The following is a 25,015-nucleotide window of genomic DNA, read 5'->3' on the forward strand; positions in this document are numbered from 1 at the left end:
ATTTTTCTCTGTATCTTGCGCCAGAAACAGTTGTCTCTTAATTTTGTCGTACCTTGTGTATGATGACAATAAAAAGCATTCTATCCTATTTTATTTTATTCTATCCAATTATGAATATTGTCATCATCAGACACCTTCTTTCTTTTTATAAAATAGTTCATTAAAAAGTTTTTTTTACCCTGCAATTGGAGATGTTTTATTAAGTAAAGTTTGTTCAGTATTACAATTTTAACTGCATGACTGAAAAGTGAAATAATCTTAATTTTATTTGCATAAAATAAGGACAGAGGGTCGTAAAAAAAATATCCTTACTACAATAAAACTTTATTGTGTTATGTTTGTTTATAATTTAAAGAATATTCTGTCATTTTTTATGTAATTAATCCGGAAATCTGTTTAATCTGGCAACGCTGTGTGTGCAGTCAATCGAGTGTACGGAAACCCAGGAGGGACAAAAATAATCTTGTTCACGCCTTTTGTCACAGTGTATCCTAAAGTGAGAGTATATTACATATGAGAGTAAATAGACCCTCTGATATCAGGACACGGTATGAATGTAGTTAAGTAGGGACTCGTTTATTCTCGGACTTGTTTTAAAGCATCTTTAGGCTCATGGTTTGTATTTCCGCTGCATTTGTGCATCAATGATGCACTACTCAAACTGGCTGATTGACGTGAAAAACAGGGCAAGCGTTAGAAATGCGTGTAAAACGCCACCAAACACGGACTGGAGCAACAGGACAAATGTCACGGAAGCGCGGAAGCAGAAAGAAAAAACCTCCGCGCTGCCGGTTTCCGCTCACCTGTGGAAAAAAGGTAAAATATAAAATGTACGGTAGGGACAAAAACGCGGGGCCTGTGGATGAAAATCGTGTTTCTCTGCTATAAAGACGTGTTTGTGTGTGTTGTGAGTGTGTCGGTGGTGCTACGGACTGATGTGAGGAAGTAGATCTTCATCCTTAGGTCAGAGGCAGGGCCAACGCGTGCTCCGTTACCAAGGCGACGGTCAGCCACCAGGGCTGCTAGCGGGGCTAAGCTAAGCTAACACGTCCTCGCAGCGCCAGAAAAACACTAATATTAGACTTAATAGTGATGCATGTCGTCTGAAAACGTCTGGTATGGATACAGTGTGTTCTGTTAAAGGATAAAGATCAAAGGAATGTTCTGTAAGTGTAATAGAAAAAGGGGGGCTAATGGGGGGTTCTGATGTATTATACAAGATTGAAAATGTATTTATTAAATGCAGAATTTTTGCCGCTGTTATTACCAAATGTTACCGGTAATGCAGCCGGAAGTCGTAGTTAACACGGTTTCCTGTTTATTTATAACTGTTTATTTATAATTCTGTGATTTGTTCACTTGTTAAACAAACACCTTCATATAAAGTTTTTACGTTTTAAACGTTTGTTAAAGTAGAATAAACTCTAACAACTTCTTTTATTACATTTTTATTTAGATGTATTATCTGTCCGTCATTCAATATTTGACTTATTCACCCATAATAGTGTTTTATTAAAAATAACTTATAAAAATAATAATAATATAGGCTAAGAATTAGAATAAAATAGTGATGATAATTATTATGTTATAATTATATTAAGATAATTGAATAATGATAAACATGATTAAAATGTAATTATAGATAGATACCATCATGAACATGTAAGAAATAATTTAAAACAAATATTAAAATATAAATATATTATAATTAACATGTGTGCCATACATTTTACCAAGATCTTCTTTTAGCACTTGATTGTCTGTTCTTGAGTTTATATTTGTTCTTGTTTTGTCTTAAATCTGAGTAGGTAATTTTAGAAAATAAATAACCTCTTATTTTTCCTATTTTAATCTCTGTTGTGTAATTGTGTTCTATCTTCTGTCAGGTTACAAAACAATCAAGAAAATAGGAGAGGGAACATTTTCAGAGGTGGTAAAGACCCAGAGTTTAACAGATGGGAAGTTTTACGCCTGTAAAACCATGAAGCAGACGATAAACAGGTCAGTGTGGGTCACACAGTGTTATTACAGTCAGCCTGCCTTGCTCACTTCTCAGTCAATACACTGCTTTCAATCTTTTTGTTTCGGTTGCTAAACCTCATCAAAGTGTCTCCGCTTTGTTTGTTTGTAGCGTGGAGCAGGCCAACAATCTGCGGGAAGTGCAAGCGATGAAGAGACTCAGCCCGCACGCCAACATTGTCCAGCTGCACGAGCTCATTTTGTGAGTGTAACGTGTTTCTAATGTCATTTAAAAAGTAGGAACAATTAGTTTATAGCAACGGCAAATAATGGGCACGACAAATCATGAATAAGCATGAATTATGGTGAAAAGGGTGATGAAATGAGATTTGAAAAAATACAGAAATTGATAAAAAATTGCAAATTAGTTTGGCTAAAAATGGACAGAAAAAGTGGTTAAGTGTCAATATTCGAACAATTTGTTTAAACTGGCAAATAATGGTCATAACAAATGGTGAATGTGGTTAAATTGACTAAAATAATCATTAAATCTGGTGAAAAGAGGTTAAAAATGACAATAATAGGTCAACATATGTGGCCGTGGGCGACCGTGGCTCAGGTGGTAGTGGGTCGTCCTCTGATCGAGAGGTTGGGGGTTCGATCCCAGTACCTGACTATGTGTCGAAGTGTCCTTGGGCAAGACACTGAACCCTAAGTTGCTCCCAGTGGTCGACTAGCGCCTTGCATGGTAGTCCTGTCCCACTGGTGTGTGAATGTGAGAGTGATTGTGTGAATGAGCTGATATGTAAAGAGCTTTGAGACTGTTTCAGTGGTGATAAAGCTCTATATAAATCATGTCTATTTAACATTTACCATTAGGTGTAAAAGTGGTAGAAATGGTTTATAAGTGATGAACATGTCTGGAAAGTGGAAAAAATGTGTAGAAAAGTCATTAAAATGTGATGTAGAAGCGTCAGAAATGGGAGAAATGTAGCAAAAATACATTAAAAGAAGCAAAAATATGGAAAGAAAAAAGTGATGAAAATAGATTAAAATATGGTGAGTTTGGTGGAGATGTAGAAAAAAGGATAAAAATATGCAAAAATGGACTCATGGGTCCTCAGGTTGAGAAGCCCTAGTCGTTACCATGTCCACTTTTATTTTAAACCTCATACGATGTTTCAGTGACAAAGAAACAGGAACCGTGTCTTTGATATGTGAGCTGATGGAGATGAACATCTACGAGTTCATCCAGGGTGAGGAAACATCACTTCTTCATGAACCTTCTGTAAAGCTAGCAGCGTGAAGCTTGTTTACTGTTGTTTCCAGGGAGACAAACACCTCTTCCTGACTCTACAGTGAAGCAGTACATGTACCAGCTCTGCAAGTCGCTCCAGCATCTTCACAGGTCACATGTTCTACAACACAGAACATAAGTGGTCTCACTGGTTTCTGATGGTTTGTGTCTGTTTTACAGCTGTGGGATCTTTCACAGAGACGTGAAGCCAGAAAACATCCTCATCAAAGTGAGAACAGTTCCTACTTAACAAAGTCGTCCATTTTATTCAATATCTAAGTGTGTTTGTCATGTTTGTCGTGCAGCAAAATGTTCTGAAACTTGCCGACTTCGGCTCATGTCGAAGCGTTTACTCCAAACCGCCGCACACAGAGTACATCTCCACGCGCTGGTACCGCGCCCCAGAATGTCTCCTCACCGACGGCTACTACAGCCTTAAGATGGACATCTGGAGCGCTGGGTGTGTCTTCTTTGAAATAATGAGGTACAGTCGTGTCCGTAACGTTTAAGTGGGTTTGAAAAATGAGGAGTTTAAAAACAAGTATTTAAAAAAAACATTTTCTGTTTCAATATTATGGGATAATATGAGTAAAATCACTTTGTAGTGTAAGAGGTTGTGTGTGTGTTTCAGCCTGAATCCTCTGTTCCCCGGAGTCAACGAGTTGGACCAAATCTCAAAGATCCATGACGTGTTGGGGACACCAGATCAAAGTCTTCTCCTCAAATTCAAGCAGTAGGTGTTGATTCCCTGAGGACAGTAGGGCCTGTACTATGAATATGGATTTCCTCTTATCGCGATAACTTCCGGGACTTATTTTGTGTGTCCTGTACTACGACGCTGGATAACGTCTTATGGGGCTAAATCACCATGGTAACTTAGGCTGAACGACTAATCTGGTCAGGAGTAGATTTTGTTCTGGCTAAGATTTTAGTGAGTATGAAAGCCCCGCCTCCTGATCAATCAGTTCTCTTGGAAAACGACCTAATAGTGTCCTCAGAATGATCCATCATTTCTTCAGCTTGTCGTCATAAGGCACAGACGAGGGTCCGTTTATTCTCCCATGAATTAATATTGTATAATCTCACTCATTTAAGCATTAATAATCATCAATTCCTGCTTTTTCTGCAGAATCATGGATTTTGATTCTTCATATTTTTACATAATGATTCCTCTATTGTGACATACTGTATGTCTGCATGGTTTCTCTGTGATTGTGCTTGATCAGACACTGCAATCTCCGCCCCTTTCTCTGGAGCGCACACGTAGCAGGCTACATATTTACAGTATATCCTGCTTCGTAGTACAGGGGCTGTGACAGAGAATGTTTGGTTAGGTGACGCTAACAGGCAGATATTCCAGATATACTGTACTCATGTTGTAGTACAGCCACTAGATGTAGAGCTGTTCTTGTTGTGTGTTTGGAACTGGAATAATAATTCTTCTTCCTGGTTTGGTGGCAGATCGAGAGCGATGCATTTCAACTTCCCTCCGAGGAAAGGCAACGGGATTTCCCGTTTGATCCCACACTGTTCGGCGCCTGCGCTCTCACTTCTCTACCAGATGTTGGCCTACGACCCAGACGAACGCATCAGTGCAGAAACTGCTCTGAGACACACTTTCTTCAGAGAAATCAGGCAAATACCCACATGAACCAAGCCGTCAACGAATGATGTTCTTGATGATGTGTTTGTTTTTTCTAGAATGGCAGAAAAGAAAGCCGAGAGCCTTCCTAGAGTTTCTAGGACTTTGGGTGTCGGAAGGACTTTGATGCAGAACTCAGTGGAGCACATCTGGCGACCGACCAGGATTGGCAAACAGCTCAGAGGACGACACGCCAGACAAACGCCTTTAATGAGTGTGAGTTTGAACTGCAGGTTGTTCACACCTTCAGTGACTCTGACGACTAGATTACGTTCAAAATCAATGTATATGATGCAACATCTCTTCAAACGACGCGACTCACGTAATTCTAGCGACTCATTCGCACAATCTGAGTCGCTGGAAGTTGAACATTTTGTACTTTTCAAGCGACTTTGAGTGATGCTACGTTGCAACATCCAATCGGTGATGAGTTTCTCCCCACGTCACTTCACTGTGTAGATGATGAGAGTAAAAACTATGTTCAAGCAACTTATCACGGGCGATTTAAGCAACTATAGTCGCTGAAGTTGCGTTCACCGAACAAACGGCTAATAGAAACATTTTCAAAATCAATGTAAATGACGCAATATCCTTTCAAATGATGTGACTCACTTAATTATGTACGTTTTCTTTTATCTTTGTTTAGTGTTTATTCTTTTCATTTATAATATTTTTCGAGCCTGTGTGACATAAATAATTGAGTGTACCTTAGAGTTGTGTTCACACCGAACACAACTTCAGTGACTATAGTTGCTTAAATCACCCGTAATGAGTCGTTTGAACATAGTTGCGTGTTTTACTCTGTTCATCAAACCCAGTGACGTGACGTAGAGATGACTCATTGTGGACATAGTGTCACTGGAAGTTGCTTGAAAAGTTCAGACTTAGACTCAGTCTGGAATGAGTTGCTGGAATTACGTGATTGAGTCCCTGGAAGTCTGAGCTTCACGGCATGGGGAGAAACTCGTTGGCGATTGGTTGTCGCTACACAGATCGTGAGATTGAATCGCGCCAGTCGCATCGCTTAAAGGAGGTTGTGTCATTTATATTGATTTTTAATGTAATCTCGTGGCCAGAGTTCCATAGGTCACGTTGTGTGTGAACACCAACTTTTAGAAGCAAAGCAGTTAAAACTCATCTACGTCTCCTCTTCAGCTGAACTCAAAGCACGTAGCAGAGCCGCTCATTAGGAAGAACATCCCTCACTACCCAGCAGAGCTGCCTAAGCTCAACCTCACCATCCCCGGCCCACGGAAGTCCTTACCTGCTTTAAGCGTCACTCATCAAGGCGCGCTGCCAGCTATTAGCTCTAAGAAGTGCCACACACAGCTGCTGGCCAAGGTACCACGTGTTCATTCAACTCAACAACTTCTCAGTCACAGCTTTCAAATGTCACCCATGGGCTGCATTTCCTCTCTCCACAGCCTCGTCATGAGTCAAACCGTACAGATTTTAAAAGCTACTGTATGCCATCGCTGGACGGGAAACATGGAGGCTACTGATGAACAACAACAACAACTAGAAACACAAGTTCTACATTTCAAAGCAACTCAAGATTGAAGAGACTTGAATATGGTGAAGGGAACGTCCTGATGCAGTTACACAATAATCATATTTACTTATTATTATAGTATTTGATGCTGTGAGAAAAACAAAGTACAGAACATAAGCAATAGGATTTTCTCCTAAACATGAAATAATCATTTATATCAGCTTCACCTGTAGACAGTGTTTCACTTCCTGAGTCACAAATATCTGTTTCATTATAAACAGAACAATGTTGATGTGTAATATTATATTACAGAGTCTAAAGGACTCTTAGTTTAATCTCACACATTCAAACATAAGTCAACACAAATTAAAATTATTCCATTCATTAAAGGAAAAATAATATTAATCAAACCAGCCCAGCCAGAATGAACAAATCTGTGATAAATGAGTTTTAACTCAACATCACTGTGAATGAATTTGTAGTCGTTTTAATTCTTTTTCTAACTCAAATGTAAAATCAGACTTTATATGACAGACATGAGTCACTATGTTTAATTCTGTAAAATAGTGACTGAAATAGTACACGCACAAAACACAACAGAAAAATATACAAGAAATTACACACAAAATACTACAAAAGTAAACATGAATAACAGAAAAATAAACTAAATGACTCAAACACACAAAACAACAGAAAAACACAAAATTGCAGAAAAATATACTAAAATACAAGAAATTACTCAAAAATACACAGAATGACAGAAAAATGAACTAAAAACACCAGAAATGAAAAAGTCGCCCGTGCATCTTTATGAGGATGTTCTTTGGACATAATCTTAATCACTTTGTAAACCTCTCTTTAGATTAGGGCAGAATGATGAGTCATGTTTCATTTCGCTGACCTCATGTTCCCAGACAGGGTAATAAATGTGACCAGGCTGGTGTCAATTAGTAAAAAATATCTATAATATTCAAAATGAGTTAGAATGTTTGAAAACAAATAATCTCAGATTGTTGATTGAGGTTCTAATAATAAGGTAATTTATTATATCTCAGTGAAAATAACAATTATTAATGGGATTTAATATCCTGTCTGTGCCAAGTCAAAGTACAGTTGAGATGAATATAAAAACCAGAGTTAAAGATTGTCAGAGGCAACACACACACAGTTCAAAGTAATAAAACTGTAATAAAGTCCCTCCTGTGATAGTTAGTTGACCTTTAGGAACGACCAGTCTTCCTGCTCTGAGGTGATCAGCTGATGCATGATGTCATAGACACAGGAATGTTTTCTATGTAGCAGTAACTGTTGGTTAGAATGTAAACGTGGACTAATTTAATCCATGTTGTCACTGATCTGTATAACACGTGAAATACAAAATATTACACATTTGGGATTTGTTTTGTTCTGTGTGATCGTCACTGTTGCCTTGTTAATGGTTGAAACTCATTTTAGTTCAGAACTCAAACAAAAACACAGCAGTTTAAGCTAAAGTCGTTCATTGACTTTTGGTGGAAAAAAGAGCAAATTCATCATTAATGATCCTGGTTTGCATTTCCACATATAAATTAGATTTTAGAGTTATATTCATTTAAGATTAAAAAGTGAGAGCCATCATGTGATATAGGAACTGTAAAACTGAGCTCTGCCAATATTGTGGATTTTAATTGAATTATTACCTGGAGAGGCTGAAATATCTGTTATAGTTGGTCATTTACAAAATGTTTCACATTCTTTTATCATTTTTACTTTCTCGAGCAGGAGGCATTTTGCTGCTCTAAACTTGGACCGGATTTGGCCCCCGGGCCTCGAGTTTGACACATGGTGTAGAGTTTGCATGTTTTTCAATCTTCATATACAGTATAGATGCTTGAGATTAAAATTAACATTGTTATAATTTTATTATATGGTTTAAATAAAAACTATTTCCTAAATTAGGAAAACTACTACTTTAAATAAATAACAGCACAATGACTTAAAGCTTCTTATTTCACCACATTTTGAGGGTCTTTGGTCTCGTCTCAGACTCTAGAGCAGGGGTTCTCAACCTTGGGGTCAGGATCCCATTTGGGGTCTCGAGACACTGGGACTGGGTCACCAGATGCCTTCAAAAAAAAACAATTTGAGCCCATTTTTGCCTTTTTTCTGTAACTCCACTAAACTCACCATATTTTCATCACTTTTTCTTTCCCTTTTTTTGATCCTTTTAATGTATTTTTGCTACATTTCTCCATTTCTGACACTTCTACATCACATTTTAATGACTTTTCTACACATTTTTCCACTTTCCAGACATGTTCATCACTTATAAACTCTTTCTACCACTTTTACACCTAATGTCACATATGTTGACCCATTATTGTCACTTTTAACCTTTTTTCATCATATTTCATGATTATTTTTTCCAAATTTAACCACATTCACCATATTTCATGCCCATTATTTGTCAGTTTAAATTAATTGTTCCTCCTTTTTAAATTACATTACCACATCTCCATTTCTGCCACTTTTAGGCCAATATTGACACTTTTTCAGTTTTTCACTCTAATTTGCAACTTTGAACTAAATATTTTCTAATACCTGCAAAAACTGGGACATCAGTCGATATACTACAACTTTAGGCTTCAATCACCTGTCAATGAAAGATATTTGCATGTTGTGTAAGACTATTTACATGGGTGCACAAAAAAGAACAGAACACAATGTATTCAAGATTATTTTTAATATTATTAATATGTATCGGCTTTAGAAATATAACTATCAATGACAAAACTCCCACAGGAGTAAATTGTAGTTTGCTCTGGCCCCAAATTAAAATCAAATAATTACAATATACACATTATAGTACAGAGCACATTGAAATAATATTTAAAATCAATGCTCAATAGATAAAAGCTTCTTTAATAGTTTTAAAACTTTTTTCCCTTCTGTATAAGAGATTCTGAGCACACGCCAACACACAAAACCTTTTTCTTTTAATAGACTTTTTAAGTGCAAACCTTGTTTTCTTTTTAAGAAATTATGATTGCAGCATCCAGTTTTAGAGATTAGGAGGTTAAAGGCAGTCCTTTACCCTCTAGATTGGTTCCATTAGGAGTAGCTTTATATATATATATATTTAAAAAATAAAGGGGGGGGGGGGGGGGGGGGAGGCAAAACAAAATAAAAATCAGTGCAACATTAAAAGCAAAAGTTCTCGTGAAAGGACAGAAGTGTGTGAATATGGATGAACAAAGCACTAAAATGTGTTAAAACTCTGTTCTGTCCAATTCAACCTCCAAAATAAAATCAGAAAAGCAAGAACGAGGCCTTTTAATCAAGAATAAAAAAAAAAGAACTTGCGATACTTGCAGAGTGAAAAGCAGCATCAGTTCTTTAGCAGCAAAAATATTGTAGCTATGCTAATGTTCCACTGGTTACTTTGGGGACAATAATAATAAACTCTGGGAAAATAAAGGAGATTTGTGTTGAAACGTCCACAAAGTCATGCAACAAAATCCTCACTTTTAAAGTCCTCCTAATTATCTGCAATAGTCGGCTGAGCACGGCAAAGTGCATGCTGGGTAATACAGTGTGAGACTCAAGGCACTTCCTCTGTACATGAAGTGGATAAAAACAATTATGACCCCAAAAATACCTTTACTCTCCCTTAAACAGTGTGCTGACACGCTGTGGTGGCTGAAGTTAGCGAGTAAATCATGGACTATTGAAGAGACACAAACCCTGAGGACAGAAGTCCTTTTTCGTGGGAGTTCTTCAACAATCTGTTATAATACGCTAACTTCAGCCACCAGAGCGTGTCAGTGCACTGTTCAAGGGAGAGTAAAGGTCCCTTAGGAGAGCCCTTCTTCTCTGCTTCATTGTCTACTATTAATTGTTCTGAGATGGAACCATTTTTTTTTTTTTTTTTAGAACCAGGACATCTAGAAAAAACCTGGAGAATTGGGTGGGGTGGGTTGGGGGGGGGGGGGTCCAGTTTAACAGAAGCCACAAGTCGAAGGTCAAAGGTCAAAGCAAAGCAAACATCATCTTATCGTATGGTTATTATAGTCACAGTGCAATGCTGCAAAACACAACTAATGTCTTCTTTAGGAGCCAAAAAACTTTCAGAATAAAACTAAATCATTACAATGAATAAGAAAAGGTCACATCATCATATCGTTGTGAGACTAAAAAACTTTATATAATTCATTCACTTTAAAAATCCAATCTTTTAGAATAAAAACCATAGATTTAAAATGGGTTTGTTTTTTTACTGATTTAAAGCCAAAACAGAAATAGACAAAAAACAAACTGTTTGTGTGATATTTAATATTTAGGAGGAGCTACAATTGCTCAAACTTACCCACCTTCAAAATAAAGTTACGCCTCTAAACAGCGTTCTATGGTAAAGGCTTATAGTGGACGGTGGCGTGTTGAGAAACTTTATTGTTGTAAATGTTAAACCTTTCATATAAATGTAAAAACTATTTAAATAACTCAGAGAAAAAATGAAAAATGTATAAGAACGCTCTAACCCTCCCCAACTGTAAGAATAAAACCTTTCAAATTAAATCAAACTACAAAGAGGATGTGACGAGGACGTCCCCTAAACACACTATTATATTATTATAGACGTCTTTGGAGAGCGTAATTATAAAATAAATAAAGTATTTATGTATGAAGACAACATTCTAGTGACGTCCCACTACTCAACAACATCCTGGAAAGGTACAGGAAATACTCACTGTACAAAAAACATTACATTTTAGTTCTACAATTAATAAATAAATAACAGATCTGATGGCATATATTAAATATTTAGTGTCCAGTCAACAAAAACAACTTAATGGAGCTACTGTATGTCAGCACAGTAAACATAATTACTTTTGAGGAATTATGTCACATATGAAATGGGTAACGAAGACTTATTATTTGCAAATCCAACATTTTTTTACCAAAGAAATTAAAGCCACCAGTGCAGATAAATATTATACAAATATTTGTTAATGTCTATGCTTCAAAAACCATAAAGCTATGATTGGTCAACTCTACAAAAGCCTGATATTAATGAACAAGAACTCAACTCACTATATTAAACAACGCTGGAAAAAAGCAAATATAACTATTTATGAAGAAAATTGGCTCTAAATATGTAAGAATCCGTACATTAATAAACATTCTGTGTTTAGGCAGAACTTTGGTGGAAGAATTTGATACGTTTCTTTGTCATTTTAAATAAATCAAATTGAGTGGTTGACAGGTTTGCTGATGAAGGGGGTGTGGGAGGAGTCTGTGTGGGAGGAGTCTGAGGACCATGTTCATATTTTCTGGTCCTGTCCACACCTGGAAACCTTCTGAAGTTGATCTGATCACAGAAACCTTGGACATAAAGTTGTTTTTTTTCTTCACCTCTATGTACCTGAAGAACATCTTCCTCCTTAAAATATTCATAACAAGTCAAAAAGCTATGACTAAGTGCTGGTTCCAGAGGAACCCCCCCCCCCACCTTAAGACTCTATATAAACAAACTCCATCTGCAGCATTAAGAAAATGACTTTCACATTAAAGCTTCAAAACAATAAAGGAGAAGAATTCTGGAAAAATGGGAATGTCACAAAAACAACAGTGGGTTAGAGTTATTATTATTATTATTATTATTATTATAATTATTACTAACCTTTGTGTTTATTTTATCTTTGTATTTATTCGTGTGCCTTTTTGTACAACCCAGTCTGGTTTGTTTAATATTATGTTACATATTACAAAATAAAAGTTAACAAAAAATCTAAATTATGGAAAAAATTAGGTTTTATAATTTATTTTTTTTAAGTTGTAGCCAAGTTAAAACCTCTTTGATTGATAAGAGCAAATCATTGAACTGATCAATGACCAATACTAAAGTGTTGGTGATAAATCTCTTGCATCATGGAGAATTTCCCTGTAAATATATAAATATCACACAAATAAAACAAGATTTCACCGTTTTCTTAATTACATTTTAAATTAGAAAAAAACATCTGGTTTGTTTTTTCTATGTTTGGGTTTTAAATCAGTAAAATACAATAATCACATTGTTTTTTATTTGGTTTTGAAACGTAAAAACCAAAGACAAACAGGAATACACTAGTTATTAAGATATTAAAAGGAGATTAAAGTGATTTCCTGGGTGGAAGGTGGATCTTTTACCTCTAAGATGAAGATAAACTGCATCCAGGAAGACAATCGTTTAGTGATTAAAACTATTCCACAGGAGAGTTGAAGTCAACTGAAGGTTTCACGTGTCGCAAACCTTTGGTGTTGAAAAGGAAGGAAAAATGATTCTCTTTAAAGTTACTTTATGTATAAAAATAGCAAAAGCGCTTATAGTGTTTAACATTTTATAGTTAAAACTCAGATCAAGGGATTCTCCTGTTTTTACAAATGTGACTTAAAACCTTCAAAATGTACTCAGAAGATTTATGCCTAATACAACATTATTCATTTTATTTACTTTTTAAAATGGAACTACTTTACAGTGTTAGAGCCTGTGTTCTGCTTTTGGTCGCTCTAAAAAACCAGGGGCGAGTTCCCACTCTGCATTTTGGTAGCAGAGAAGAAGAGCTCTCCTAAAGGACCTTTACTCTCCCTTCAACAGTGCAGATTTTTAACGACACAAACCTTGTCCGTAATTATTTGCCAACTTCAGCCACCAGAGCAAGTCAGCGCACTGTTTAAGGGACAGAAAAAAGGTCCCTTATGAGAGCTCTTCTTCTCTGCTTCATTGTTTTCTACGAAACCAGAGTGGGAACTGTCGCCCCCTGTGGTCACAGATTATTTTATGGGTCACAGCTGCACATAGACATCTTTAACTTTTCCTGATTATTTGGAGCAGTTTTACCTCAGTTTATTTTTTAACATTATAGATTTATTTTATTTTTTTTACATGCACAAATTTTTTTTCTCATCCATCAATAATAATTTGTGGCACAACCCGTTAAAATACACCAAAGGGTGAAGTTCAAATTCTAAAAGGAGCATACCATTAGAATAAAAAGAATAAAAAGATTAATGTTGGACAAGAAAGTGTTTAGAAGAGATACAAATTAATAATGTATAACATTAGCTAAGGGCACTTGTGAGAAGAAATAAAGAGTAAGGGGTACATGGGGCAATAAAGTTTGAGAAACACTGATTTAAAACAAAAACTAAAAGCAACAGTTTTTATTTGGTCTGAAAAAGCAGCTAAATGATCTAAAATGAAATTAAATGAATATGGAAAAAATAATGTTAATAGTTTAATTAGGCATATATCTTCTAATTGGGACATTTCAAAGGTTTTAGGCCACATTTGTAAAAACAGTGGAGGATCCCTTTAAGTCTTGTTTTTTTCTTAGTGGAACAAAAAGGAAAAAACATGCAAATAAAAGATTCAAATGAACCAGAACTGACGTGCCCTAAACACGTCTGTCATTGCACGCAGATTATTTATTATTAGCTCTACTGCCGTTACACAGTGTGGGATGGTTGTTGGGAACCAATGAACACACCTCAGAAGGATTTACATCCTTCATCTCACAACCATCATATTTCTGATCATCTTTCCACGTCGTGACCAAAGTCTGATATGTTATTCGCCTGCTGCAAGGAGACTATAAAAAGCTAGAAATGCTATTCCAAATATCCAGTTTATTGTGTGCCTTTAGAAAAAAAATATGGTTTAAGTGCTAGAAACGGGACAGACGCTGCATCGCTTCCTACGTTAAAAAGAACTTACCACTTTGCCCGGACGGCCCCATGTGCAAATAAACCCCTCCTGACACGCAGTCACTAAGCAGTCCTCCAGAAATATGAGCACAGTCAGCCTCTCGTGTGCAATCTTTTTACAGATAAGAGGCTCCAGGAGGGGCACGTCCTCCATGCGGGGGCACAGGAGCGTGCCCAGAGTCTTGGCGGGGTCACTCTTGGTTTTGGTCAGCAGGTTGAGCTTGTCGCTGCTCTTGCTGCTGATGTGACCCATGCTGTGGTTGCGCTTGTGGTCCTTCTCATGGTGACGCTCCTTACGATCGTGAAGCGACAGCGTTGCGAACTTGCTGACGCCCGTGGCGATGGCGCTGTCCATGATCCCACTGGTGATTCCGCCACCGCCTGTCTTGTTACTGTGGTTTCCCGTGGTGGCGGCGGCGGCGTTAGCGGCCGAGTGCGGCAGACTATTGGAGCGCGGCAACATCGTGGAGACAGAGTTCAATGTAAAAGTGTTGGCACCACTATTGTTTCCGTTCGTTGTGTTATTTGACGCATTTGCAATTATCGTAGTGCCAGCGGGAGGACTGGTGGCATTCATGACGTTGGTGTGCGTCCGTGTCCGAGAAAGAGGAAGATGAGGAAAAAGGATGTCCTCTGTGAGGTCCCATAAGCACAGCTGTGTGTCCTGACCCACGGAACCAAAGCGGTAGGTCACGCTAACGGGCCGGCTGTCTGTGGAGTTACGCTTGGACAGTCGCGACTGCGTGCTGTTGGCGCGGTCCCGCCCGAAGTGGATCATCTGGTCCTGGAAGTCCTCGTCGCTCCCGCTGAACTCCATGGGCTCGCTCTCCTCCACGCTGGTGGTGTAGTGGTCGAACGCCACTACGCTCACCCACGACTTGTGGCCGTGGCCGCGGGCGATGACTCGACAGTCCAAGAATGACCAAACCGTCACCAGGTCATCCTCTCCACCCGCGACGATGTACTTCCCATCGGGGCTCCAGCAGACGCACAACAAGCCTCCGAAGTAGCTCTTCATGGTGCCGTGGAGCTCCACCGCGTCAAAGTTGAACACCCGCAGGAAACCGTCTTGGCTGACGCAGGCGAGGAACTTCCCATCGGGAGAGAAGGCAAACTCGTTTAGGGCCCCGTCCCCGACCGTCCATTTCAGCAGTGGGTTACGAGTGGATTTGCTTTTGCAGGTGTGCACGGAGTAGTTTTCTCCTTGTTTGAGCAGCTGGTAGTGCGGCGCCGTGGTGCCACAGGTGTGCTCTACGTTGTACAGGTACATACTTCCACTGGCATGAGAGACTAGGAACAGACTCTCAGAACCTGGAACCCACTTCACACACGTCACTCTGGACTTATCGATTAATCTCTAGACAAAAGGAAAATAAATATTTTAGTACAATATAACATTTAAACTCCACACAATAAAACATTCTTCAATGTTTCATCCAGATGTCTAGGTTTGTTAGTCTAGACCAGGGGTTCTCAACCTTGAGGTCGCAAGACACTGGGAGGGGGTCGCCAGATGCCTTCAAATAACCAAGTTCTTTTTTTTTTTTTTTACAATTTGAGCCTATTTTTGCTCAATATTACAATTTTTCTCCAATGACGCCATATTTTTTAACCTATTTTCATCACTTTCTTGTCATATTTTTGCTCCTTTTAATCCTTTTTGCAACATTGCTCCCATTTCTGACACTTTATCACATGTATTTATTTTGTATGACTACAAACAATAAATCCTTACGGGACATTTTGTACGATCATAAACGGAAACGATATATGCTTTGCTATTTGTATAGATATTCAATATTGTATGGTGCATTTATTTTGTGAGACCATAAACAGAAAGTAAGATACATACTTTATTTGGATTAGGTTTGGGCGGTAATACCGTATGCCGTGGGGTCATAAAAATAGCAATGGATCAGTTTCAATACCGTCATTAAAAAAAAAGCTATTTAATTATATAGGAGATAAGGACTAAATATCAAATATCATTTATTTTAGTACCTAAACATGGTTCTATGTCCAGTACTCCACTCGTGCTGAATGGGTTGTCGTTACATGACAGCGCGCTCAAAGTTCCCATATCATGCTATTTTTCACCATCATCTCCATCCATTTATTCTAAGAACTAATATTTAAGGTTTATTTTCACAAACTCACCTGTTTTCCAGAGTTTTATCCTCTGAAAAGTCACTTTCTGACCAACTCTACAAACAGGCTGATTTATGTCCTACTTATGCATATTAATGAGTGGGCGTGTCTATAGACTGGACACTGACTTCCTCCTCCCCTCACGGTGACGTAGGGCCAGAGGACGGCCCACCCTCCTCCCACCCACTCTGTAGCTGAGCTCATGCTGCTTTATAAACATGAGAGAATCAATAAAAAAACCCTTTGGACATGTGTATGAAGCCCTAATAGCACTTTATCATGTTTAAAGCACAGAAAAGTTTATTAGGCGTAACAAGGGGCTTTTAAGCACGCCTTCAAGCGTCCTTCACCATCTGTAGAGCCGAGGCAGTAGCTCTTCCTTCCCGCTGTGAGACGACTGCAGCGGAGGCTTCCTCAATTTCCCAGGGCAAAATTAAAGAGGTTAACCTCTCTCTCCCTTTCACTCGGCGCACACGCGCGCCCACCCACCCACAGACGCGCCCGCCCACCCACCCACAGACGCGCCCACCCACCTTTTCTTTTTAAAAGTGCAACTGAAAATGTATTTTGTGCCTTAACAATTGGACTTTAAAACAGATATCATATCAAAGAAATAATATAAATAAACAATGGCTTTCATTCTCTTTCCTCTCTGTGAAATAAAGAACATTTCACATGTTCTTTATTAAAACACGGTGGTGCGTCCTGAATTTCAAATTTTAACCAGACAGCACCCTTCGCTGTTAGAAAAAAATAATGTTGTTTGTTGAACTTCTTCCTGCTTCTTTTGTGCCCAATTGTTTTAGGTTTGTTATTATGTAAATTAAATTTATAATAAGCCATTCAAATGAATAAGGAAATGAAATGAACATTTCAATGACTTCTTCACATTTTTTCCACTTTCTAGACATGTTTAGCACTTATTAACCCTTTCACTACTTTTACACCTAATGTCACATATATTGATCCATTATTGTCACTTTTAACCTCTTTTCACCAGATTTCATCATTATTTTTTGTCAATTTAACCACATTGATGATTTCTCATGCCCATTTTTTTGCCAGTTTGAACTAATTGTTCCAATATTGACACTTTGAACCCTTTTTCTGTCTGTTTTTATCCACTCTGATTTGTAATTTTTAACTAATTTCTGTGGTTTTTAAAATCACATTTTACCTCCTTTTCCACCATTTTTATTCACTTTGAACCATTTTATTAGTGATTAAAACCATGATTTCCATCTTTAAGATGATTATAATAATAATAATAAACGTTCCTGGATAACAGTGGATATTATTCAGATGAATAAATAAATGTGGTTATCACAGATTCATAGAACAATAGACCATCATTTTACTGACTTTATGGATGGACCCATCTCAACATGACTTTATTGTGGGGTCGTGGGCTGAAAAGGTTGAGAACCACTGGTCTCTAGACTCTAGACTTACCTCCTCGTTGAAGAGCTTACTCGTCTCCTTCTTGATGGGGTCGATGAGCTGAACTTGTCCAGCAGAGAAACCCACCAGCAGAGAGACGCTCTCCGCTGTGGCCGTGAGGTGGTTAAAGTCATGACACGTAGGCTGCGTTCCTTTGTAAATGCGCTTATCGATGGGTTTGCTCAAGTCAGCAGCCTGAGAAGAAAAAAATGTGAGTTCAGTGCAACTATGAATCCTTTATACGGAAAAAACAGACAAACTTTTGGGAAAAGCCCACAACGAGGGAGTCAAATTTAATGTGGCCCCCAAAGTAAAGAAACACACAAAACAAAAAAAATACATTAAAAAATACAAAGCGTTACAACACTGCAGGAAAATACAGTAATAATTAGGGGTGTAAATCACCAGCTTCATCACAATATGATGCAATGTCGATATGTTTGGATGACAATACGATGTTTGCTGATATCAAGTCTGTCACGATACGATTTTGATTCACAAGCCTGTGATCGATATATCATATTCCCATCTCACACAATCATTTACATGTTTATCAACTCCCTAAAAACAACAGAAATATGATTTGACCATTTCATTTCTAAGGTCTTTCAGGTATCAGACATTAAATAAACAGTATAAACACCATTCTGTAAAATTTAACAAAGTGTTAGACTTTGAATTGTGTGAGTGATAAAAAAAAAAAAAAAAGTATCTAGTAGTTTTACAGTTGATTTCACTGTAACCAGATGGAAAAAAGTGTTACTGGCACGTTATTAATATTATTATTTTAACGTTGACATGTTAAAGATGCCACACTGTTATATAACGAAGTATAAAAACATATTTTAAGAGGCATATGATGAATTTGTGTAAAACAAAAATAACCAGATAGTTTATTTGTTTGATTTGGTTTTAAAACAGAAAAACCAAAGAACGAAGGGTACACAGATAATAATGCTATATTTATGGTTTTGATACAATGTTTTCTTCTTTAATATTAAATAAATATCTCAAGTGGACTTCCAGACACTTGTTATTCAGTAGTTTATTTAAATGAACAGACGCTGTTTGTTGTGGGGAGTTATTATAAATAAACCTATTTATGAGCACTGACCAAATACTGAAAGTATCAGATCTCAGTTTGTGTGTCTGTGTGTTAAACCTCTAGATAAACAACCTTCTTCAACCTAATTATCGTCTTAAAATCAGCATCGCTACTATAGCTCATTATTATTTAATTTTCTGATATATAGTTTATCATTTTTATCTTTTTCCTCACGTGGCTTTTTCTCCTCGACTCCTCGCTTTGCAGAGCAACAATGTAAACAAAGCCGGTTCTGTGCTTCTGTTGGGATACTAACGCGTCTTCTTCGTTGGTGTTTTATAGCGGTTGGCTCCACATTCAGGAAGTGGCAGTGGGTCATTACTGGCCGGTGGCTGCATAGTAATGTGTGCAAATTTGAGTGGCAGCAGGGGATGCGAGGCTTTGTTGTCACGTGGCATTTGCTACGTTATGTCACCATCCCCGCGCAGGAAATGGTGGCATGGACGTACAGACGTGCTATATGAATTTCAAAATAAAGGCGTATCTTAAAAATTACGATGTTTATCGATGTTTTAATTGTGCATCGATGTAACTGGATTGTTAATTAATCTGTGTTGTTACACCACCAGTAATAATACTCCAAAACTACTACAAAAAAATACAAAATAACAGTAATACACAAAATCACTCCAAATAACACAAGACAACAAAATTACACAAACTGACTAAAAAAATATACAAAATTCCAGAAAATGACAACATAAATACACATTATGACTACAAAAAACATACATTTTACAGGAAAAATACACGAGAAATCACAAGACAATAATGTAGCTCGTCAATCAAGCTAATTGTGACAGAAGATGCCCACCTGTGGTCTACGGTGAAGATCAGCAGCGTGAGCAGCAAAGCACCATTTGTTAATGATTTACAGTAAAAACTATTATTGGCAGAATGGAAAGCTTTTGGAATATGATGAGTCAGCGGTTTCACTGCTCATTTAACCTGAACAGATCTTGGTTGAACTTCATTGACTGTGATATTATATTATTTTTATGTTAAAAAGCCAAATAGAAGTGTCAGGTAAACTTAATGTGCATTTTTTTCCTTCTTTTTTTAAACAATGTTTTTTATTTATTTTCAATAAGGACATACAAAACACATGGACACATACCACACTAGTTGCACAATGACATGCAAGCAGACCTCGCTGCATACACACACGGAAAGAATTAAGTAAAAAAATAGAATAAAAAATTGACAATAATAGTAAATAAATACAAAATCAATAAACATTTTTTTTTCAACAGCCTTACAGATAAATCTAATCTATTGGTGCTTGAGAAAGTCTATTAACTCACTCAGTGCCATTGACGAGATAACTCGTCATTTGCATTTTTTTCACGGGGATTACTAGAAAACATCCTGGTGGATGTCCCTCATCAATATCTAAGCTGTGGGGTGATGTAATGACCAACTGTGCCCTGAAGATGGCAGCAGTACACCTTCAGATGAGAGATTAGCCACTGATGCTACCATTAGCTGGGGAGGAGAAGCGGGAATGAGTGAGATTATGACGCTACAGAGTGATATTGTGACGTATCCAGCACCTCACAGCTCCACATACTAACAAAGAACATTTGTGGACCTGAGTGGATTATTGATTATGTTGTGATGGTGAGATAAAACCATCAACTAACCGGGCCAAACGGGTCATCACTGCGTGTCTGGAGGAGGAGTAAAAAATACCCCCAGCCTGTGAGCCAGATAGCAAAATAATAGGTGACATGTAGGAGGTAGCAGCGCCTTTAGATGAGAGATCATCCATGCTCAGCAAAGCTCAGAGGGAGAGAGGAAAAGCGTTTATGAGACAGAAAATGGCGCTACGTACAGAGTTGAGGTTCCCAGCAGCGCACACTGGACCAGAGCATGTGTGGAACTCATGGATAATGTGGCGATGGTGAGATAAAACAATAGAAAAACAGGGAAAACAGTGACACTATGTCTGGGAGGAAGAGGAAGTTGCGTGTGTGCAGACTGACGGGAGAGAAAGTTGGAGGAATGCCAAAATACAGTAAGAAATACATTCAACTCTGACCCAGATAAATAATAATAATTTTATCATCAAAAGCCTGGTCTGTGTTTTTTTATGTTTTATATTAGGAAACAATGTTCAGATGTTAGAGTTGTCACTAAAGCAAAAAATAGCTTTAAAGTCACTGACAGGGTTTTTTTTAGAAAAAGGCTTTTTTCTCTGAAACTGAAGATTTGTGTAAAACTTGCTCTATTCAGATTTCAGATAGTCAGAAAATATTCTGTGGGTCTTTAAAAATCAGTCAAAATGCTCAAAAACGGCTGGCACTGAATGATTAAACTTACTTTTTCTGATTTGTCTCCAGTCCCAGTAGTTGATCAGTTTAAATATCTATGGCTAGACTCCTCACTGTCATTTAAAACTCATATACAAACTATTACAAACAAAATTTCTTATCGCTTAAAATTGCTTTATCAGTCAGTTAATTGTTTTAGTTACTCAGTTAGAAAAAGGATAATTTTACAATTGATTCTTATTGATTACAGTGATATTATTTATCAAAACACCACTGCCACGATTCTCCAACCACTTAATATCACTGACAATAGTCTGTGTAGATTTATCCTCCACTGTCCCTTTAGAACCCACCACTGACAAATGTATGAACATATGTCATGATTCTCTCTGGAATCTAGACGACAGCTTCACTGGTTATTATTTATATTTAAATGTATTCATTTAAGTTTTCCTGATTATTTAAAACTATATATAATTCCTTTCAGATCTTCATACAGTTTGCATCATGCTGATCAACCATATCTTGTCGTCTCTAGAGTCAAAAAAGAAGTCGGTAAATTTTCATTCAAATATAAAGCTCCATTTGACTGGAACATTCTCCCATTATTGATCTGCTCTATAACCAATGTCTATGTTTAAAATGCTCTGATCCTCCATCTCCAGAATATCTGTCAGTGTTTTTGATCATAGGCTATGTAACCTAAACCTTTTTATTTATTTAATCTAATGAAAGTTTTTACTATCTTTAGATAGCTACTATTAATATCACTATTATTACTTATTTATTTTTGTATAAAATATTTACTGTTTTGATCAACTGTTAAATATTTACTGTGTGTGTGTGTGTGTTTATCTATATTTTGTTGTATTTATTATTTTTGAAATATTGAATTCTTGTATTGTCTGCCCTGCTGTATCTGTCATTTTATGTAAGTTGAGGACCCCCTCGAAAACCAGATGTTCCATCTCAAGGGGCTTATCCTCCAATAAATAGATAAATAAAAAAGTTAAGGGTCCCCACATCTCTTCAAATTCTTGCACTTTACCCCTAATGCAAGGGTCTACAACCTGTGACTCTGGGGCTTAATGTGGCTCTTTGACTTATTTACAATAGCTTTAAAAAAAAAATCTATTGAAATTGTTTTGTTTTTTTACAGGCTATTAATTACAAATTAAATCAAGTTTCATAACAATTTATTAACCTAAAATAAATCACGTTGTACAATGACTCAGCACATTCCTACAACATCTACAGACCATCAACTTTCCTCCACCTGTGACTAACCTTAAGTTTTAAATCCCTGGTAAGAAACTAAACCAACAAAAACACTATTTCTGGAAGAAAATACAGATTTTAATTGTGTGGGAACAGATTAATTTAACCACCAATGTACAGGTTAAATATGTATGTTTTATGAAATGAGTAATTAGCATGTGTTGATCACATGATCATGTGTTATTATATTCATGTTACTTTTTGTAGACTTTCATATACATTAACTATAAAAATCTACTTAATAAACATTGTGTTCATGTAAACTGAGATGTGTAAGAATTTGAAGATGAAGATACTGTTTTATTTATTGATGTTATTTATTTTATTTTAAACTGTTTTTAAGTTTCCATTTACATGATCAATATAAATCACATTAAATCAAACATTATTCTATATAATTATAACTGTATATAATGTAATCCACTGTATTGTCTTCATAGAGAAGGTATTTATGGCTCCAGGAGGACTTTAATCCAGGTGAGATGAGGTTCAATGGTTCCTTGTAGAGTAAAGGTTACAGACCCCTGACCAGGGGAAGAGGGTTAGGAGACCCCACTATCAGAGCTGGACCCTCTGAATTTAATTCATGGGGTGAAACAATGCAGATGATGAGTTGGTTATGTTACTGTTCAATTAATTCATGTACAGCATTTCTGTAAAATAAAAAAACAGAATAAATGTAACATGTTGTTATGATTTAATGTTTTTTTTTTTTTAAATTGTTATGTCTTCTTTTAAAATTATATTAAAAAAATTATTTATAGTAATAATATAATTATTTCAGCAACTGTTTGTTGCAGAAAAACTTAATATTGACACTAAGACCTGAAAACATTTTGCAAATATCTTAAGTCATTGTCAATCTTTACTTCATACTGTACGCCAGTTAAGTCAACTATTCATCAGCATGCATGGCTATGCTGTACACCCGCCCGTTCAAAAAAAGGGTGCGACCAAATTCTGTGCTGGTGCGACTAACTGAAAAAGTTATTGTAGAGTCCTGACAAAGGGCCACAGATTTATTATTAGTCAGATTTAACACTTTTATGTAAAGATGAAACGCATCACATGTCACATTTTACATCATATGACAATGCTTTGCAGCTTCGGGTCTTGCGTAGCTCTTTTTGTGAACAGCAGTTATGTCGTGAAGGAAATCTGAGACGTCATTTAACTTTTCCGATCAGTTTTTGGTCTTTTCTGAGCTTTTAGTACTAGTACTAACATCTATGATCTGATCATCTGAACAAGACGTTGGTAGAAATTACAGTGGGAAAGATACTTAGGTTTGTGGCGTAGCTGGGCTGCAGAAGTCAACGGGCAGTACGCTAAATGGGCGGGGCGTGTTACCAGGGATCCTCCCGCCGGAACCTACTGCACAGACTGACTCCAAATGACGTCAAATTTGCAAGATGGCAGCGCCCCTAAGCGCCACATTTTGGCTTCAAGAACGTTGAGTGGGAGGAGCTGCAGTGCACGCCCACTGGCCCTAACCCAAGCTATCCCCTAAAAAAGCCACTCTACAGAACTCACTCACACATGCTGTCTTACAGTCAAAAAAGACTTAAGTGACTTATATTGTGCAGCTGTTTGTTAGTAAATGTGCTTGTGTGGTATTTAGTGGCAGCAATACTTCGTTTGGAAAAATAAAAAGTATCAAGATTTACACTGTGTACCCCTATTGTGAGAAAAAATATGAGTTGTGATCACTATCGCCCAGCACTAGTAATGATACACTGAGGTGTGTTAGTCACAGGTGTGGAAAAGCTGAACACGGCTCACATTATAGTGATATCTTTACATTTAACAGAAACGTAGTGTAACATGTGAAACCACCCCGAGTCAAAGGCCTGCACAGGGGACGAAGTTTAGCCATTGGCTCGATAGCGTTAGCTTCCCGGTAGTTCTCATTAGCTTGGAGCTAACTAGCTTAGCACGCAGCTAATTAGAAAGTTAGGCGCCTGTCAGGGTGACTTCAGCCCGCATCGAGGGACCCGAGCCCGGACCAAGTCTGGCTCAGCCCGGGCTGTGAACGTCCAATCTCAGCCTTTACCTTCCTGACGCCTTTGTAGATGTAGAAGTAAAGCTCACGGCCCACATTGAAGCAGATCCTGTCGCCGTTGCCCGACTGGTCGTTGACGTTGACGAAGGAGACCTTGACGGGGTTGGAGCCCTGCGAGTTGAAAGGCACCCGGTTGGGACGGCTGTATTCAGAGTGAGTGAGCAGTTTGTAGACGCCTTCCCGTGTGGTGAACTGGGTTTTAATCTCGTTCATCTCCTTCCCTCCTCCCTCCGTCGCCATCTTTGATATTAACATTCATGCCTTTCCCTCAGGCCGGATATGACGCAGGGGTTAGAATGTCACAGGCTCCCTTACCGGCTCTAGATTACCCCCTACCGGCTCACCCAGGAACTACACGCACCAGGACTGAGACTCGTTAAAATAAAAACACAAAAATCCCTTAAAATGTTAAAAACAAACAAAAAAGGCGTTAAACAGAACCATTCATTCTGTAAACACTTGAAACCTGAAAACCACTAAATGTTTTCCTGCTGTTTGTATTTAAAATAATTCATTATATAATTTTTCTTTGGGTTTTTTTCTTAGTTGTGTCGTTTTCTTATTTCTCTTTCCTTTTATTCTTAGTTACTGTGT

The 25,015-nt window shown here is 37.5% G+C and overlaps 2 protein-coding genes across 3 annotated transcripts; one reads left to right on the forward strand and one right to left on the reverse strand.

The window, feature by feature from the left end:
- The first annotated feature begins 441 nt into the window (after window positions 1-441).
- mok (MOK protein kinase) lies at window positions 442-7,789 on the forward strand. 2 transcript variants are annotated; one of them, XM_028437630.1, is made up of 12 exons: window positions 442-816; window positions 1,887-2,001; window positions 2,132-2,221; window positions 3,145-3,215; window positions 3,289-3,367; window positions 3,437-3,485; window positions 3,562-3,740; window positions 3,888-3,989; window positions 4,718-4,891; window positions 4,958-5,114; window positions 6,054-6,239; window positions 6,323-7,789. In XM_028437630.1, the coding sequence occupies exons 1-12, from the start codon at window positions 645-647 to the stop codon at window positions 6,398-6,400; spliced, it is 1,452 nt and encodes a 483-aa protein (XP_028293431.1). In that variant the 5' UTR covers window positions 442-644; the 3' UTR covers window positions 6,401-7,789. The 2 variants fall into 2 exon arrangements, with proteins under 2 accessions (XP_028293431.1, XP_028293432.1); XM_028437631.1 differs by lacking the exon at window positions 442-816 and adding an exon at window positions 825-1,166.
- A 1,306-nt stretch (window positions 7,790-9,095) lies between these two features.
- wdr20a (WD repeat domain 20a) lies at window positions 9,096-24,685 on the reverse strand. Its single transcript, XM_028437629.1, has 3 exons — window positions 24,413-24,685; window positions 17,716-17,898; window positions 9,096-15,472 (listed from the first exon to the last, which is right to left on the reverse strand). Exons 1-3 carry the CDS (start codon window positions 24,674-24,676, stop codon window positions 14,111-14,113), a joined length of 1,809 nt encoding a protein of 602 aa, XP_028293430.1. The 5' UTR covers window positions 24,677-24,685; the 3' UTR covers window positions 9,096-14,110.
- Between the last annotated feature and the right edge of the window lie 330 nt (window positions 24,686-25,015).

Source organism: Gouania willdenowi, chromosome 22 (genome assembly GCF_900634775.1).
Source record: "Gouania willdenowi chromosome 22, fGouWil2.1, whole genome shotgun sequence".
Lineage (NCBI taxonomy): Eukaryota > Metazoa > Chordata > Actinopteri > Blenniiformes > Gobiesocidae > Gouania > Gouania willdenowi.

Excerpts from the sequence above, each read along its gene's own strand:
- mok (XM_028437630.1), top strand. The coding sequence starts at position 645 with ATGATGCACTACTCAAACTGGCTGATTGACGTGAAAAACAGGGCAAGC. Across the intron at positions 3,368-3,436 it reads TCGCTCCAGCATCTTCACAG|CTGTGGGATCTTTCACAGAG; the intron begins GTCACATGTTCT and ends TCTGTTTTACAG. Across the intron at positions 4,892-4,957 it reads ACTTTCTTCAGAGAAATCAG|AATGGCAGAAAAGAAAGCCG; the intron begins GCAAATACCCAC and ends TGTTTTTTCTAG.
- wdr20a (XM_028437629.1), bottom strand. The coding sequence starts at position 24,676 with ATGTTAATATCAAAGATGGCGACGGAGGGAGGAGGGAAGGAGATGAAC. Across the intron at positions 17,899-24,412 it reads TCTACAAAGGCGTCAGGAAG|GCTGCTGACTTGAGCAAACC; the intron begins GTAAAGGCTGAG and ends TTTTCTTCTCAG. Across the intron at positions 15,473-17,715 it reads GTAAGCTCTTCAACGAGGAG|AGATTAATCGATAAGTCCAG; the intron begins GTAAGTCTAGAG and ends CCTTTTGTCTAG.